General features: G+C 45.7%; 1 protein-coding gene across 2 annotated transcripts in view; it reads right to left on the bottom strand.

Annotated features, from left to right (window-relative positions):
• fig4a (FIG4 phosphoinositide 5-phosphatase a) overlaps positions 1-16449 on the bottom strand; it is a 47978-nt gene that overhangs the window by 10103 nt on the left and 21426 nt on the right. Inside the window, exons 17-21 of one of the 2 annotated variants that reach the window (XM_072702880.1) lie at positions 15443-15501; positions 13667-13814; positions 11516-11599; positions 9323-9518; positions 89-174 (exon numbers count right to left, since the gene is read on the bottom strand). In XM_072702880.1, the coding sequence (XP_072558981.1) occupies positions 89-174; positions 9323-9518; positions 11516-11599; positions 13667-13814; positions 15443-15501 (573 nt within the window). The remainder of the gene's footprint in view (positions 1-88; positions 175-9322; positions 9519-11515; positions 11600-13666; positions 13815-15442; positions 15502-16449) is intronic. The other variant, XM_072702881.1, reaches the window with a different exon arrangement.

Here is a 16449-nt window from a genome sequence, read left to right as displayed (position 1 = left end):
GAGCACAAGCAGCCAAACCAGCCTTAAGGATGGCCCCTTCTTCCAGACCCCCTGCCAGACCCCCGCAGAGTGATGGAGCTGGACTCACTTCTGGTAGATCTGGATGTCGTCCTCCCCTGGGGATTCACACAGGCAGAGTCCGTAGATCTCCCTGGTCGCCAGCCGCACACCGTCCTGCAGGAAACACGTGACAGACACATGTTACACGCATGGAGAGAGGTTCAGTCTGTGTCATGGATAAAAAGTCACAGTAATCAGTAAAACACTGAGTAAATCTGACTACCAGTCACCAGTAAACATCATCTCAGACACTGACAAACAGAGGCTTCTGTCACTTATTTTCCACATTAGCACCAATACAAAAACTTCATTTTAACCCATGAACTGGTAAAGACAATAGCAAATCTGCAACCGCGGATAACACTGTGGATTTCAACACGTGGTCCAGTCCATAGGCAGACATACAGGCAGACAGACAGACATACAGGCAGACAGACAGACATACAGGCAGACAGACAGACATACAGGCAGACAGACAGACATACAGGCAGACAGAGACAGACAGACATACAGTGGTACCTCGGTTCTCGAACTTAATCCGTTCCAGACTCCAGGTCGAATCCTAAAAAGTTTGAGTTCTGATTGAATTTTTCCCATAAGAAATAATGGAAAACCAATTAATTGGTTCCCGGCCCCCCAAAATTACACCTAAATATGTTTTTATTTTATTTAGCTCTGTATTAAGTCCACGTTTCAGTTTGTTTCCCCAGTCCGGTCATTGGGTGCATTCGACTTGCTTACAGCGCTGGCTTAAAGCAACGCATTCTGATCCTGACGCAATGCATTACGGTTAGATGCATTGCGACCTCTCACCCGGCTGCACAAACTAGAACTGCCTCCAAGACGACACACTTTTGCCCTTATCGGCTGAAGAGTTTAGTTACATGCATGACGTTTGTATCCCAGGCAGTTCCGATGTGTAATCTGCTATTTCTCCCGAATATCACGTAAAGCAGTAAGAACTGGTTTTCAGGTAATTTACCTGGTAAAATAAAGTTTAAATAAATGACATAAATGCTCTAATAGTACACGTAAGGTTAGCGGTTTATTTATTGTTAGTTACTGTAATGTTGTGCTGCTTTATTTGGTTAATCGTCCAGTCTGTGAAGAAGGCATTCAAGTAAGAATTGCATTGTAGTATGACTCATTTCCTGGCGCGTACAATTTATATTAGGTCAGTGTTCACGGTTCGACTTCTGATATTCAGATCGAGTTCTAGGTCAAACTGGTTTGTTCGACTTTCAAGAAATTCGAGTTCTAGTGAGTTCGAGAACCGAGGTACCACTGTATATAGACAGACAGACAGACATACAGGTAGAGAGACAGACATAAAGACAGACAGAAAGACATACAGGCAAACAGACATACGGGCAGACAGACATGCAGGCAGGCAGGCAGACATGCAGGCATACAGACAGACAGACATACAGGCATGCAGACAGACAGGCAGGCAGGCAGGAGCCATCCTGGTCACACCAATTCTGATTAACGGTTAGCGCCTGTATTTGGACCAGCTGTGGGGCCCAGTCATTATTTTAATTGCCTGAAGAGTCTGAGGCTGATAAGTCCTTATTCCATTTGAGCCACAGTTTGCAGCACGTGCTGGTAAAAAAAAAACACCCCCTGCCCGCCCCAATCGGGTCTCCGGCCAACCCAGCCACGAGACTGCTGTTGCCATGGCGAAACTGATAAATGCAAGCTCTAAAAATATTAGTCATGCATATGCCTGTGACTGAGGCCGGGCTCCCGGTGTTCGGTTTCCCCATGACTACAGTCATGGCCACTTTGGGAAGAGCGGGATGGATGTGGTGCTGCGGGGAGCAGGTGTGGCTGCTTATGGCTGCCATGGCGATGGCAGATGGGCAGCTGTGGGCCGAACCAGCGGCCTCCTGGCAAGACCATGCAGATGTGTGTATATACACACACACACACACACACACAAACACACACACACGCACCACACACACACGTTTGTACTCATATCTTTGTGGGGACCGTCCATTCATTTCTTCAAAACCCTAATCCCAACAATGGCAACCTTAACCCCTACCCAGCCCTAACCGTAACCATGAGTAACCAAACAAAATACAAGACTTTTGGCATTTTTCGACAGACACACCATAGGCCTATTCAAACTTAAAATTAGCACTGGCAAGGCTTTCAGTGTTGCCATGGTAATTATACACATACAGTTCAGATTCCGCAGCAAAATTGGTCATATATATTGTAGATGCATGAGAATTGGCTATTAATACATTTTAAAAAATAACACAACACTAGGAGTGTTGAAATGAGCATTAAAGGTCGCTGCGGGCACTCCCAGGGACACTACCCCCCCGAAACCGTCACCTCTGCAGGACTCGACAGGCTGAAATTTTAAGCATTACAATGTGAATGGAAACACTTTTCTTTCGGTGCTGTCTGCTAACATTGTGCTACAAAAGCGTTACCTAACCAAGGTGAACGCGATTTGGTGCCCCCCCCTCCCCCCCCCAGCCGGACTCCACGATAAGGGACTGCAATAAGGTGCCTGTCGCTGTGGCGAATCCTGCCGGACTGAAACGGACCCACGCACATGTGCGTCCATGTATAATTACTCAGGAGGCCAGGTCATGATCAAAGGTGGGCCTTTTAAATGTTTAATCAGCTCCCTCCATAAAAACAAGTCGAAGGCCCACGTGCAGGGCGGTGCACGTGCGATACACCCCCGAAAAAAATTTAACCAAAAGCAGAAGACTATGCCACCCAAACAAAAAAGGGGAAAAAAACACTGGGCTTTTAATAGTTTGAGAATCTAACGGTAATATGCGGGCAATGACACATCGGTTCAAATAAAGCCAACGGCGGATATGTATAGACATTAAATAGGAGGGAGTCTCTTATCACTCCTCTCTCTCACTGCCATTTAGGTGCACAGTGACTCGAGGCTGCGAGTGAAGTGTTTGAAAGCCCAGGTGCAGCTAATGTAACTGCTCATCCGCTAATAAGCAAACGTGCCCCGAGCCCATTGGCCAGCGGGAGTCCCGCCCACAGAACCCCGCTAATGGGGGTCTTCGTGTCAGCCAGCCCCATAAAGTCAGCCCCGCGTTCAATACCCACCCCCTCTAAGTGCATTTAGGTCTTTCTCTGAAATTACTATTTTAATATATCGATGGGGAGGGGGCAGGATTGCTATAGCGCCTCCTGGATTGGATGCCCGAGCGGGGGCCCTGCTGGGACCGAAACTGGAAATAACTACACTGCCTGCTCCTGGTAATCGGCGGGGTAATTCTCTCTCTGTAAACAGCCCGATGAGAAAATGCGCAGTTTGCATCTGGGGACATGGATTAGGGTTGGGTAACGATTTTATCGTAAGCACGCATCGCACAAAAACACTTTTCCTCCACAGTTACTTTCAATAAATTTCAGTAAAATCTTTGTTAAGCATGTAAAGTCTTTGCCAAGCATGTTTTTAAGGTCTCTATTGTGCTCGGAGTCTCTCCCTCTTTTGAGCTACTAGTATCCCACTGATTCTCCATCCTGTCCCTGGTTGTTCCCCTCCCCCCCCCCACCCCACCCCCAGTCAGATTGTTTTCATTCTAACCCACACTGCTTTCAACCTGCCACATTCATTATTAGCCTATTAAGGACCATATAAGCCTGATTAAGGTAGGGTTGGAATGAAAACATTTTGCCTTGGGGCACCAGGACTAAGACTGAGAACCACTGGTATACGCTGGGTGCGAAATTATTAGGCAAGTGTGTGTTTGAATTACATCTTCTCTTCAGACCAATATTTTTTGTCCAGATGAATCTCCAGTTGACAATGGACTGTTTAAAAACAGAGCACGCTGAGTACTTAGTGTGAGTACTTAGTCTGGAGTAAAACGGGAAACCATAGATATGTGCCTGTGGAGAATTATTAGGCAAATTTTTATTACTATTAAAATGGGCCAAAAAGGACCTTAAAGAGATAAAAAAAAAAATAATGTAAAACCAGATTTAAAATGTCATCACCATACAATCAAGTACTCTGTGGTCAACAGCCAAAGAGGACAGAAGAAGTATGTAGACAAAATAAGACACAAATTAACTGCCAACGATTTCTGTCAAATGAATGGGGAATCTTCCAGAAACCCTTTAGCATCAAGTGGCACCATTTTTCAAAACTGTAATCTTGAATTGAATATCAGTGTGCTATGTACAGTGTACTATGTACAGTGTGCTATATACAGTGTGCTATATACAGTGTGCTATATACAGTGTGCCATGTGGTATGTGCTGTGTGCTATGTACAGTGCGTTATGTGGCATGTGCTGTGTGCTATGAACAGTGTGCTATGTACAGTGTGCTATGTGCAGAGTGCTATGTGGTATATGCAGAGTTCTGTGTGGTATGTACAATGTGCTATGTTCTATGTACAGTGTGCTGTGTGGTATGTACAATGTGCTATGTACAGTGTGCTGTGTGCTATGTACAGTGTGCTGTGTGGTATGTACAGTGTGCTGTGTGGTATGTACAATGTGCTATGTACAGAGTGCTATGTTCTATGTACAGTGTGCTGTGTGGCATGTACAGAGTGCTATGTTCTATGTACAGTGTGCTGTGTGGTATGTACAGAGTGCTATGTTCTATGTACAGTGTGCTGTGTGGTATGTACAGTGTGCTGTGTGGTATGTACAATGTGCTATGTACAGAGTGCTATGTTCTATGTACAGTGTGCTGTGTGGTATGTACAGTGTGCTGTGTGGTATGTACAGAGTGCTGTGTGGTATGTACAATGTGCTATGTACAGAGTGCTATGTTCTATGTACAGTGTGCTGTGTGGTATGTACAGAGTGCTATGTTCTATGTACAGAGTGCTATGTTCTATGTACAGTGTGCTGTGTGGTATGTACAATGTGCTATGTACAGAGTGCTATGTTCTATGTACAGTGTGCTGTGTGGTATGTACAGAGTGCTATGTTCTATGTACAGTGTGCTGTGTGGTATGTACAGTGTGCTGTGTGGTATGTACAGTGTGCTATGTACAGTGTGCTGTGTGGTATGTACAGTGTGCTGTGTGGTATGTACAATGTGCTATGTACAGAGTGCTATGTTCTATGTACAGTGTGCTGTGTGGTATGTACAGAGTGCTATGTTCTATGTACAGTGCGCTATGTGGCATGTGCTGTGTGCTAGGAACAGTGTGCTATGTTCTATGTACAGTGTGCTGTGTGGTATGTACAGTGTGCTGTGTGGTATGTACAGAGTGCTATGTACAGTGTGCTGTGTGGTATGTACAGTGTGCTGTGTGGTATGACCAGAGTGCTGTGTGGTATGTACAATGTGCTATGTACAGAGTGCTATGTTCTATGTACAGTGTGCTGTGTGGTATGTACAATGTGCTATGTACAGTGTGCTGTGTGGTATGTACAGTGTGCTGTGTGGTATGACCAGAGTGCTGTGTGGTATGTACAATGTGCTATGTACAGAGTGCTATGTTCTATGTACAGTGTGCTGTGTGGTATGTACAGAGTGCTATGTTCTATGTACAGTGTGCTATGTACAGTACAGTGCGCTATGTGGCATGTGGTGTGTGCTATGTGGCATGTGCTGTGTGCTAGGAACAGTGTGCTATGTTCTATGTACAGTGTGCTGTGTGGTATGTACAGTGTGCTGTGTGGTATGTACAGAGTGCTATGTTCTATGTACAGTGTGCTGTGTGGTATGTACAGAGTGCTGTGTGGTATGTACAGAGTGCTATGTTCTATGTACAGTGTGCTGTGTGGTATGTACAGTGTGCTGTGTGGTATGTACAATGTGCTATGTACAGAGTGCTATGTTCTATGTACAGTGTGCTGTGTGGTATGTACAGTGTGCTGTGTGGTATGTACAGAGTGCTGTGTGGTATGTACAATGTGCTATGTACAGAGTGCTATGTTCTATGTACAGTGTGCTGTGTGGTATGTACAGAGTGCTATGTTCTATGTACAGAGTGCTATGTTCTATGTACAGTGTGCTGTGTGGTATGTACAATGTGCTATGTACAGAGTGCTATGTTCTATGTACAGTGTGCTGTGTGGTATGTACAGAGTGCTATGTTCTATGTACAGTGTGCTGTGTGGTATGTACAGTGTGCTGTGTGGTATGTACAGTGTGCTGTGTGGTATGTACAAAGTGCTGTGTGGTATGTACAATGTGCTATGTACAGAGTGCTATGTTCTATGTACAGTGTGCTGTGTGGTATGTACAGAGTGCTATGTTCTATGTACAGTGCGCTATGTGGCATGTGCTGTGTGCTAGGAACAGTGTGCTATGTTCTATGTACAGTGTGCTGTGTGGTATGTACAGAGTGCTATGTTCTATGTACAGTGTGCTGTGTGGTATGTACAATGTGCTATGTACAGTGTGCTGTGTGGTATGTACAGTGTGCTGTGTGGTATGACCAGAGTGCTGTGTGGTATGTACAATGTGCTATGTACAGTGTGCTGTGTGGTATGTACAGTGTGCTGTGTGGTATGACCAGAGTGCTGTGTGGTATGTACAATGTGCTATGTACAGAGTGCTATGTTCTATGTACAGTGTGCTGTGTGGTATGTACAGAGTGCTATGTTCTATGTACAGTGTGCTGTGTGGTATGTACGGAGTGCTATGTTCTATGTACAGTGTGCTGTGTGCTATGTACAGTGTGCTGTGTGCTATGTACAGTGTGCTGTGTGCTATGTACAGTACAGTGTGCTGTGTGGTATGACCAGAGTGCTGTGTGGTATGTACAATGTGCTATGTACAGAGTGCTATGTTCTATGTACAGTGTGCTGTGTGGTATGTACAGAGTGCTATGTTCTATGTACAGTGTGCTGTGTGGTATGTACAGAGTGCTATGTTCTATGTACAGTGTGCTGTGTGCTATGTACAGAGTGCTATGTTCTATGTACAGTGTGCTGTGTGGTATGTACAGTGTGCTGTGTGGTATGTACAGAGTGCTATGTTCTATGTACAGTGTGCTGTGTGGTATGTACAGTGTGCTGTGTGGTATGTACAGTGTGCTGTGTGGTATGTACAGAGTGCTATGTTCTATGTACAGTGTGCTGTGTGGTATGTACAGTGTGCTATGTTCTATGTACAGAGTGCTATGTTCTATGTACAGTGTGCTGTGTGGTATGTACAGAGTGCTATGTTCTATGTACAGTGTGCTGTGTGGTATGTACAGTGTGCTATGTGCTGTGTTTGTTTGTTTATTTCTGTTTGCGACCGACTAATGTAACATTTTGTCTCCAAATAAATTAACTTTTATCATTATGAATTATGAATTCACTTTGATCACTCAGCTGAAAATCGTCATTAGGAATAACACATGCCTCAAAACACGGTGTACAAGACTAAACATTCCCATGTTCCCGATTGTCGATCCTGATTAGAAATCAGAAATCACAATGACTTGTTAACTACTACTGCCTTTACACTGTCAGAAAACAAGCTCTGGTATAGTTTTGTACCCAAGGCACAAAGAGCATTAATGTACCCCCAATGGTATGAAAATGTTCCAGAGAGTCCTTTTATGTACCTTAAAAGGTACATTTACCTACAGCTAGGGTACAATGGGCAGACCCTTGAGGATACAGCCTCAGTGACAAGTAACTATAACCCCAGAGGTACAAACTGGTACTTTTTTTCTGACAGTGTACCATCAGGCATGGATTGTACTCAGGTTCAGGTTTCATACTGATGTTTGAACAGGATCTAAGTCTGAATATTCCTAACGGCGAGCACACAGAAACATCACTCGAAATTGGAAGAGGATCGTGACCCCCCCAGAGTGAGAGATACGTTTGCGACCGAAGGCATCTTCTTGGGGTGTGCTGTGTGTACGCTGGGCTCTCCTTCAGGGAGGATCTCTTTGTGGAAAATGCTGCCTGTCTTTCACACACTTGTTGCCATAGCAACTTTTGGAGACCTTCATGAGTCATAGAGAGACAAGGATACTTTAAAGTATTTCCATAACAGAAGAGCGGCCAGCAGGGGTGGCTCAGAGTCCTTTGTGATTATTGTTCGCTACCAACCTCTTGGGAAATGTCGCCATGTTTTCCTCACAGGTGCACAGATGGCTTTCAACGACGCACACAAAATACACATCATGAACCAGCTTACCAAAGACCTGTATCCAAAGTGACTATTATTTTTTAAGAATGACACTTTTGCATTTGATGTTTTTCTGAAGGGACCCAGTTTAGCAGTCAAGATCTAAGGTAAGATTTAAAGAGCAAGGAGGTACAGAGGAGGACGCAGTTTTTGGTGACCATTAAAAAAGAGGCAGAACTAAAGTTTCACCAGTGACTGCAGCTTCAGACACAGAAAGCTTGTTCGGCATGCTGGCGTGTTCTATGGAGTTCATGTACCTAGCAGTCACTATTGTCCATAACGACAGAGTAAAGCACGAGCATCCTGCACCCCTGTGGTCGCGCTCACAGGCCCAAAAGTGATTTGCTTACTACGCCAGCCATGTGATTCAAAACCCACAACCTTATGGACACAGCCACGGATCCATATCCTACTGGGCTGCACACCACCCCCCGCTATGGAAAAACTCACTTTGCTATTAAATGACGATCTGAACATATGAATCATCTTCAGATGGGAACGTCCAGGTTTTTTCGCAGGCAGGCACCAGGCTTACTCTCCGCACGGAGGCAAGGACCAAAGCATGACAGGGAGGACAGCTCCCACCTCAGAGCTCTTTATGATGGGATAATGAGCATTATTAAGTGCCAATGAAAGCCCAAAGCAACATGTGAGATGCCTGACTTTGATCTGCATTCATGACACTAAGCTAACAAGCCAAGAAACTGACTGCCTACCTCAGCATGGACTCCATCTGCAGCACGACAGCACTGAGACCTGCCTTTTGCATTGATTTTTGAAAGTCTTTGCAAAGAAAAACATGCTTGTGTGCCTGGGGTAGCAGAGCGTGTGAAACAGACCCTTTAAAGGGAGACAGGAATATCAAACCTCTTCACCGTATCCTGCCCGGAAATCCTCAGAGTTCCCTGATTCCCTCGGATTCGCTGGGATTCCCTTAAACCCACTTAATGTGGCAAGTGTCTGATGGGGGGGGGCGGGGGGCAGGCAGATGGGATGGCATCCTGAAAGCAAACATGAGCTGACGGGGGGGGGGGTGAGCATGTTAAGGGCTCAAGAAAGAAAGAAGAAGCCACGGATCACGTCCCTTCAGATAAACGTATCATCAACGGCACTAATTAACGCTGAGCTAAGTGACGGGGGAGCGGCATGGGGGGGTGCGCACCTCCTGCACGCGCGCGCTCTCCATGACCTCGGCCAGCTTGATGGGAGTGGAGCGCTGCGAGGCCGCGCCCTCGTCCTCCCGCTCTTCTTCGGAGTCATCCTCGGAGCTGCTGGACACCACCTCCTCGCTGTGGGGGGGTGGAGCGCTGGCGGCAGTCTTGCGCTGGAGCATCGCCTCCTCCCTGCTGCTCTTGCTGCTGGTGGGAATAGTGGTGGGGGGGGGGGGGGGGGGGGGGCAGGTGTACAGAGTTAGAGGGGAAGGGCTAAGCATGACCGAACGCTAAAGCCTATTTATGTGGGGGTTTGAACAAGACGGTTCACCCCCTTCCATTTTTTTTGGGGGGGGGGGGGGGCTGCACCCTCAAGTTATCCACTGGAAGTAGGGAGATACTTCAATACTTAATGCCATGTCAGCATCTATGTATATATATTTCATATATAATTAATGTGTATAATAAATATATAATATAAAATATATAATAATGTTGCAGATTAACAAACAAGCAAATAAATATCTTGACAAACATATCTAGTAAAAACATACACACCAAGATTAATATTATAAGGCACGTATCAAATGTATTTGTGATAAATATTTGAAAAGCGTTCATGGTGACATGTTACTGGCGGAATGGCAGAGAAGTTTAATAATATGTGCATTATTGCTAGAGGGGTAGGTCTCCTGTGGATGCGATTCTTACAGCACCAGGTTATCTTCAGGATTGAGAATTATGACTGTGAACTTACCCCAACACCAGTACCTCCTAGCGGGGGGGTGGCTCAGCTGGCTAAGCCTCTGTGCCGACAATCAGGCCGCCAGTTTGAGCCCCGGCCTCAGCTAACCCAATGCTATAAGCCCCAAGCTTGCTCTCACCTGCATATGCGCCAGTCTGTCTCACGGAGAGCAAGACGGGGAAGGCGGAAAGTCAAATTCGCCGTGTATCATGTGAAGCACTGCTTCCCAATCCGGCCCTCGGGGACCCCCAGTCAGTCTTTTGCTCCCTCCGAGATCCCTGTCACACAGTCCACAATTTTGCTCCCTCAGAGCTGGGAGAGCAAAAATATAAACTGTCTGCGTGACCCCGAGAACCTCATTGGAAAACAGTATCACTGTTTTATTCTATACAACGGGGATCTTTACGCACTGCTTGTCATATGGCAACATGCAGGGAAAGTCACCCCATACTGGCCAAACACTTACTGACGATGCTAATTACACACAGGCATGCGTGTCAGGAACACGCCTGTCAAACAGACGCTCCGCTACCCTTGGTGTGACGGCTCTCACATATGTCAAGCGTCCCCGAGGCAACACGGCTCATGTGAGCCGAGGGTAAATACTCCAACAGCGAGAGGCAGCCGGAAAGTGGCCGGTGCCACGACGCAGCATGATAGTGGCATGATAGTGGCATGATAGTGGCATGATAGTGGCCTCATCTCCATCACGCAGGAAGCAGCTCCACTTAAGGGGCTGAGATAACACCATTATTCTTATGAATCGGGCCCCAAAGTACTTCTTACGCACGGTGTTAAAATCCACAGAAATTAACATGGCACTGGAACCTCAAAAGAACAATTAAGGTTTGCTGGCAAGGATTTCAGAAGGCCCATTTTCGATGCCATTAAGATCCAGGACCAAAACGAAGTCATAAAAGACTTAATCAAAACAGATTTTAAAATGAAGGTTGGGTTTTTTTGAGGCGTAGCAAAACTTGGACACATGTTGAAAAGAACATCCATTTGTCAGTCTTCTAAGCCCTTATCCTGTTTAGGGTCATGGGAGGTGTGGTCTGGAGCCAGTCCCAGGCAGAACACGGCACAAGGCTGGGGGGCACCGTGGACGGGATGCCAGTACATCACAGGACACATGCAACCAATCATATTCTACTAGCAATTTAGAGATTCCAATTAATCTAACTGCATATCGTTGGACCGCAGATGGTAACCTGGGTACCCAGAGGAAGCTTGTGCCACACTGGGAAAACATGCAAACTCCACACAGGTGAGACTCAAACTCACAACCCTGCGGGTATGAGGTAACAGTCCAACCCGCGGAGCCACTGTGACTGAGGCGAAAGGTGACCTATGCATAGGCGTTTCCAGGACTGGCCTCCAGCGTGTTAATGGGAACGCAGGAGGCTGTAAAAGACTGTGAGAGACAGATCACATGTCTAACCGGGTGCCGGAGCCTCACCCCAGCACGGATTTCCCCGTCTCCTCAGGCTTGCGGACGGTGAAGGGGCTCGGGTCGACCCCCACAGTCTTCGGCATGAACTCCCTGCGAGACGACACAAAAAAGCACAAAAATTTAAGGAAAAGCCTTGGAGACAAGCTGTGCTGCAGCAAAAAGCTCAGGGGGTGAAAAGGCTGCATTCAAAAGATGACTGTGAAGATGACAGTGAAGATGACAGTGAAGATGACTGTGAAGATGACTGTAAAGATGGCTGTGAAGATGACTGTGAAGATGACTGTGAAGATGACTGTGAAGATGACTGTGAATATGACTGTGAAGATGACTGTGAAGATGACTGTGAAGATGATTGTGAAGATGACTGTGAATATGACTGTGAAGATGACTGTGAAGATGACTGTAAAGATGACTGTAAAGATGACTGTGAAGATGACTGTGAAGATGACTGTGAAACAGTGTTGGGGAAGATACTCACAAAAGTAAGACATTACAAACAGAGGTGGAAAGTTCAGGTCCAGAAAATACAAAAATCCAGACCAAGATTTTGTTTCAACCAACCAGTTGAGTACTCTGTGACTCTTTATATTCAACTGGTTGGTTGAAATAAATCCTTGGTCTAGATTTGTACTTTCTTTGTCAACAGGTACTGACTGGTTGAGTGTGAGTGGGTGTCTATTCACGGGTGTCTATATACACTGTCTATGCGCAGCCCACTGTAGACTGTCTTCTGCTTACACTTCCTGCTGTTCCTGCTTCGCACAGGAGAAGGGGCTCGGACACCAGCAGCTCATGTAAATCTAATGAAGGCCCATGCAGCTCAGCCTGCAAGGGACCTGCAGATGGTCTACGAACAGGTTCAGCCCGGGCTGAACTGGGAGGGGGCGGGGTTTGAAGGTCGGGAGGGTGACATCACCAGCCACCGAGGCAGGTGCCAGCGCGGGCCGACAGCAACCTTTCCAAAGCCTCAGTGCCCACATTGGGACTTTGGAATAGGCTCACATTCTATCCAGGTGATTGGCCAGTATCCTTCACTGCCACCATGAGGCACCTGTGAGTGACTAAAAGCTGACAAGGTTTATCAGAGGGTTAAAGGCACGGCTATGGAGAGGAGGACACAGCAGCACGGCATGATAGGAGATACCAGCTAAGAGGACAGAGAGCTGAAGGCACAGCCATGGAGAGCAGGACACAGCAGCACGGCATGATGGGAGATACCAGCTAAGAGGACAGAGAGCTGAAGGCACGGCCATTGAGAGGAGGTCACAGCAGCACGGCATGATGGGAGATACCAGCTAAGAGGACAGAGAGCTGAAGGCACGGCCATTGAGAGCAGGTCACAGCAGCACGGCATGATGGGAGATACCAGCTAAGAGGACAGAGAGCTGAAGGCACGGCCATTGAGAGGAGGTCACAGCAGCACGGCATGATGGGAGATACCAGCTAAGAGGACAGAGAGCTGAAGGCACGGCCATGGAGAGCAGGTCACAGCAGCACGGCATGATGGGAGATACCAGCTAAGAGGACAGAGAGCTGAAGGCACGGCCATGGAGAGGAGGACACAGCAGCACGGCTAAATAATGAATCATTCTGACATAAAGTATTAGATTGCCAAAGAAAATGATGTTTAAATGATCTTCATGTTGGTGTAAAACTATGATATTATGCCTGCCAAAGCTTGTCAGCTTAGCCATTTCAAAATCTCTGCTAAAGTCAACCCAGTATTTGCTGCAATCATCCAGCTCACCCATGTATTTGTTGTTCACCATGTTTTCTTCATGTAAACTTCATCAGATTATTTAACTCATCTATTAACTTAGCTGGCAGTGAAATTTAAGAAACGCATGAAATGACTGGAGTGACTCTGAGGAGAGGTTTGGGAACTGAAGTGGTGTTCATCTCGCCATCCAGCAAGACATGAGTGACTTTTTGGAAAAGAGAAGAATCTCTTGTTAGTTTTTATTGTGTTACTGTTCATTTGCATATATTTTAATGTTAAATAGTTTTTTTTTCTGAGCAAATACACATTTACTGCCCAGATAAACTGCTTTAGACATTTCTAAACAGTGCTGCATATCTTATTCAGGAAGCCCTGGTGCCCATCACATTAGAGCCGGCGAGTCGGGCCCCGGAGGCCCCGCGACCGAGGGGCCACACCTGGCAGAGTTGGTCATAGCCACACAGTAGCTGTCATCGAAGCAGGAGAGCTCATAAGGCCGGAAGAACTCGCTGTAGATGTCGATGCTCTCGTCGTAGTGGTTCAGCCGTCGACCTCTCACCCGCCGCTTGTTCTCCTCGCAGGGAGCTGCACGGACACAGGTCACATGACGTCTGCGCGAATGCCGGAGCCGTAAGGAGATCCCCCGCCCCCCCCACCCCACACAGACTCCAGAACGTTCTATCACCCCAACCCCCCCACAAATCTACACATGTTCCCCTGAAACTCCACTCCCATTCCTGAGGCATCAAAAAAATAATTTCATTATTTAAATTTGACAATAACATTAAGGAAACCCTAGCAATCATCCCTAGGGGTGTGACGATACAGTTTGTCCATAGTTCAGTATGTATCGCGGTTTTCAGGTCGTGGTAACGGTAAGGATTCTGTATTCTAATATTTAAGAAAAAAAACATATCACCCTTTAATTAAACAGTGAACTATTTATATTTTCCAAATAACTATATTTACCTTGGTTACATCATGTTTACTTTATCATGTAACAAAATGGTATATTACTGAACCATTCTGTATGCCCCAGATGATTCGATACGTACACGTGAACCCCGGTATTAGGATATACCTGACATTTTCCTATAGGTACTGGTGCGAATATATATTTTACCACAAAAAAATACATCCAAAAAACTGGGGTCATCTTATTTCCGAGGACTAGAATTTAAATGTCATTATGCAACAGCAGATTGCGTACCGAGCATTTCGATAACACTAGCCAACATCAAATTTGGTGAATAAAATCAAATGACATTTTTCAAACAACCTTCATAAACAAACATTTTCAGGATATTGAGTTTTGCTCCAGTATGTCTGGTTTTTCTGTGATTTTAACTTTTTTTCCATATACAATGCATTCTATACCTAATAATGTCATTTTGATAACAGTCATATAAAATCACCAGCAACCTGTCATAGACTAAATTTTTGTACAAACTAGTCAGCAGGGTTTACAGGCAGCTTGCAATTATGTAAATTTTCAGGTATGCTGCTGCGGTTCCACTGACGCCAACCTTTGTATGCAGAACTGTGGTCCACTTTCCGGTACCGTCACTCAGTACCGGAAGACGGACCACAGGTAAGAAGGTTGCTGAAGGACAGTTTATTTGCAGCCAAAATGTCATCTGACTATGAGGTTCACGTCAAGGATATGATATGATATGTCGTTTTCAAGATCTTGGATGTAGAATGAGTGTGAAGATGCATTTCCTAGACTCTCACCTTCATTACTTTCCTGAAAGTTTGGGTGAGTATAGTGAGGAGCAAGGTGAGAGATTTCACCAAGATATTAGTGAAATGGAGCAAAGAGACCAAGGACGTTGGAATGTAAACTATTGTTGGAGTTTGTACAGACAAAATCCTGATGCTTCATACAAAAGAAAATCATACCAGAAACAGTTTCGCAGTGCTAAGTGACCCGCAAAGACATGAAGAACTGTTTCCTTAATGTAACATTTGCTGTAATTTATGCTGAACTTTAATTGTAAATTGTGACAAAAACGGACGTGTGGCGGCAAATTGGAACCCATATTCTGAAACTACATGAAAAACTGTAGAACATGCAATTTTTTTTGTTAAATCACCTAACAAAAGATTTTTAAATGTCGGCCGGTGTAATATACCGTGACCCCAAAACGGCGATACATACCGAACGGTGAGCAAATGGTATTGTCACAAAAATGACGCATAATGACGAATACCTTCATCGTAGGGTAGCGGCAGGTACTTCAGCAAATCCTCCGACCACCAAAATGTGTAGCTGGGGAGACAGCAGCAGATTGTGACGTATCACTGCAAACCAAAGGCGCATTCAGGATGGGGGACACAGCGGGTCAGCTACTAATTTGCGACGGGGGGGGGGGGCAGTCACGTTTGCTCTCACGTTTAGTGTCATGCACTGGACAGCGAGCGACGGCAAAAGCAGGTGTTTAGCCGTCACAGGGCCCAGGAAGAAAGGATGTAATTGAAATATGCAGATGTGCAGAATCACCCGTTTACCACACGCCGATGTGAAAGGACATAAGGGAGACTTCATTATATGATTAGTATAACCTGCAATCTGCTTGTAAAACATTGTTAAAAAAAATACCTACAAAGAACTGAATGAGCATTCTTGGTTCTTCAGTGATTAGCCGTAACATATTTAGCTCATTTTGGGGGTTGAAATACATATAAACATACAGGTGGGGAGACACAGAGAGACATCGGGAAGTCATATGAACTGGTCGGCAAGTAACTGTAATTTCATCTCAGAGCAGATGACGGGGTTGAGGTAGAGGGTGGTGGGTGACAGAGGTGGGCGGCCCCTGGTCTTTGATTTTCTTATTCCCTGAGCTGTGACGTTAGTCTGTCTTTTGTCACCCTTCAGACAGTAATACCGGGGGAGCAAATCCGGTGTCAGGAAAATTGTTCGATTGAACCTGCAGCCCAATTCTTATTTATTTATTTATTTATTAATTATCATAATGGTGATGCCTTCATCATCATTCAATAGTAGTTTCAAGCAATTTGCTTGATTAGCCCTAAGCCCATTACGCAAGTGACTGACGGAGACCTTTAAAGCGCAGAACCGACCTGCCACACCTCTCCATTAACTGATTTGCAGATGTTGTATGTGTGTGTGTGGGGGGGGGGGGCAGTAAACATTGTAAATAATGAGGAAGGAACATGTTTTAAGAGGTGGGGCTGAGCATAACAGCATAGGAGG

The sequence above is a fragment of the Paramormyrops kingsleyae genome, chromosome 19 (genome assembly GCF_048594095.1).
Source record: "Paramormyrops kingsleyae isolate MSU_618 chromosome 19, PKINGS_0.4, whole genome shotgun sequence".
Taxonomy (NCBI): domain Eukaryota; kingdom Metazoa; phylum Chordata; class Actinopteri; order Osteoglossiformes; family Mormyridae; genus Paramormyrops; species Paramormyrops kingsleyae.
This window is presented reverse-complemented; position numbering and strand designations above follow the sequence as displayed.